At 33.7% G+C, this 1217-nt stretch overlaps 1 protein-coding gene across 3 annotated transcripts; it reads left to right on the top strand.

Moving 5' to 3' along the window:
* The first annotated feature begins 6 nt into the window (after positions 1-6).
* LOC106751435 lies at positions 7-896 on the top strand. Of its 3 annotated transcripts, none has more exons than XR_001375059.1 (2): positions 7-122; positions 226-275. XR_001375059.1 is itself a non-coding variant. In XM_014632325.1 (2 exons), exons 1-2 carry the CDS (start codon positions 39-41, stop codon positions 753-755), a joined length of 339 nt encoding a protein of 112 aa, XP_014487811.1. In that variant the 5' UTR covers positions 7-38; the 3' UTR covers positions 756-896. The 3 variants fall into 3 exon arrangements, 2 of the variants coding, with proteins under 2 accessions (XP_014487811.1, XP_014487810.1); XM_014632325.1 differs by lacking the exon at positions 226-275 and adding an exon at positions 501-896; XM_014632324.1 differs by lacking the exons at positions 7-122; positions 226-275 and adding exons at positions 283-397; positions 501-892.
* The last annotated feature ends 321 nt before the right edge of the window (positions 897-1217 follow it).

Here is a 1217-nt window from a genome sequence, read left to right as displayed (position 1 = left end):
TGATCACCGAACAACCCTTGGAATGGCAGAGATTCATCATGTTCTTTGGCACTTGTTTCCTATGTAGCTTCATCGCGGAAAGTATGTCGTATGGTATCGCCAGCATATTTTCACATGCCGTGGTGCGTCCGGAGCTAGACATATATGCAATCTCACAATAGATGTGAATTACGTGTCGCGAGAGCATATGGAATACGCTTGTTTACAACTTATATCCTATTTCAGATTAGCATGTTTATCGGGTCTGTAATAACCTGTTTTATGGTACTATTCTTNGATCACCGAACAACCCTTGGAATGGCAGAGATTCATCATGTTCTTTGGCACTTGTTTCCTATGTAGCTTCATCGCGGAAAGTATGTCGTATGGTATCGCCAGCATATTTTCACATGCCGTGGTGCGTCCGGAGCTAGACATATATGCAATCTCACAATAGATGTGAATTACGTGTCGCGAGAGCATATGGAATACGCTTGTTTACAACTTATATCCTATTTCAGATTAGCATGTTTATCGGGTCTACAATAACCTGTTTTATGGTACTATTCTTGATGCAAAGCATTGGTCAACCCTATCCTTTACCGCTTTATCGAACATTACTTATGCACATGACCTACATCCAATATGTACTAGAAGCTTTTCTAACAGCCGCATATGGCAATGGGAGGAAGAGATTGCATTGTCCCTTGGAAAAAATATATTGTCAGTACAGCACGCCTAAGGAAATATTGCGGATCATGGGTAAGAATTTTTAAAATCACAATCAAAGATATATTGCTTATTAGTACCACATTTTTAATGGCGCACCAAGGAGGTCAATCATAAATTTAACATTTATCAAAGAAAATTACGTTCTTATATATTTATTTCATTCCACATAATAAATTTTAATTTGGAAAGAAGTTAAGATAGACATATATACATAATATTACAAATACGAAAATGTTGTTTTTTATTTTTCTTATTAATGCTATTTTTATGCATTAATTGATCTGAAAGACAGATGGTAAAAATAGATGGTAAATACAAATATTTCATATGTGAATGTGCATATGTATTTCGAGTATTACTTTAATTTATGAACTTTACGCCGAAAATAATATATTTTCAAAATAAAATGATCAATGACTCTGAAATTTATGTAATGTTTATATATTAATGTTTACATATGTATAATGTTTACATATTAGTCTTTAATACCATAGTAGCTTTTCATT

Source organism: Dinoponera quadriceps, unplaced genomic scaffold, assembly GCF_001313825.1.
Source record: "Dinoponera quadriceps isolate SergipeBrazil2010 unplaced genomic scaffold, ASM131382v1 scaffold13301, whole genome shotgun sequence".
In the NCBI taxonomy this organism is placed as follows: Eukaryota; Metazoa; Arthropoda; class Insecta; order Hymenoptera; family Formicidae; genus Dinoponera; species Dinoponera quadriceps.
The sequence above is the reverse complement of the archived record's forward strand: the minus strand, read 5'-3'. Positions and strand labels throughout refer to the sequence as shown.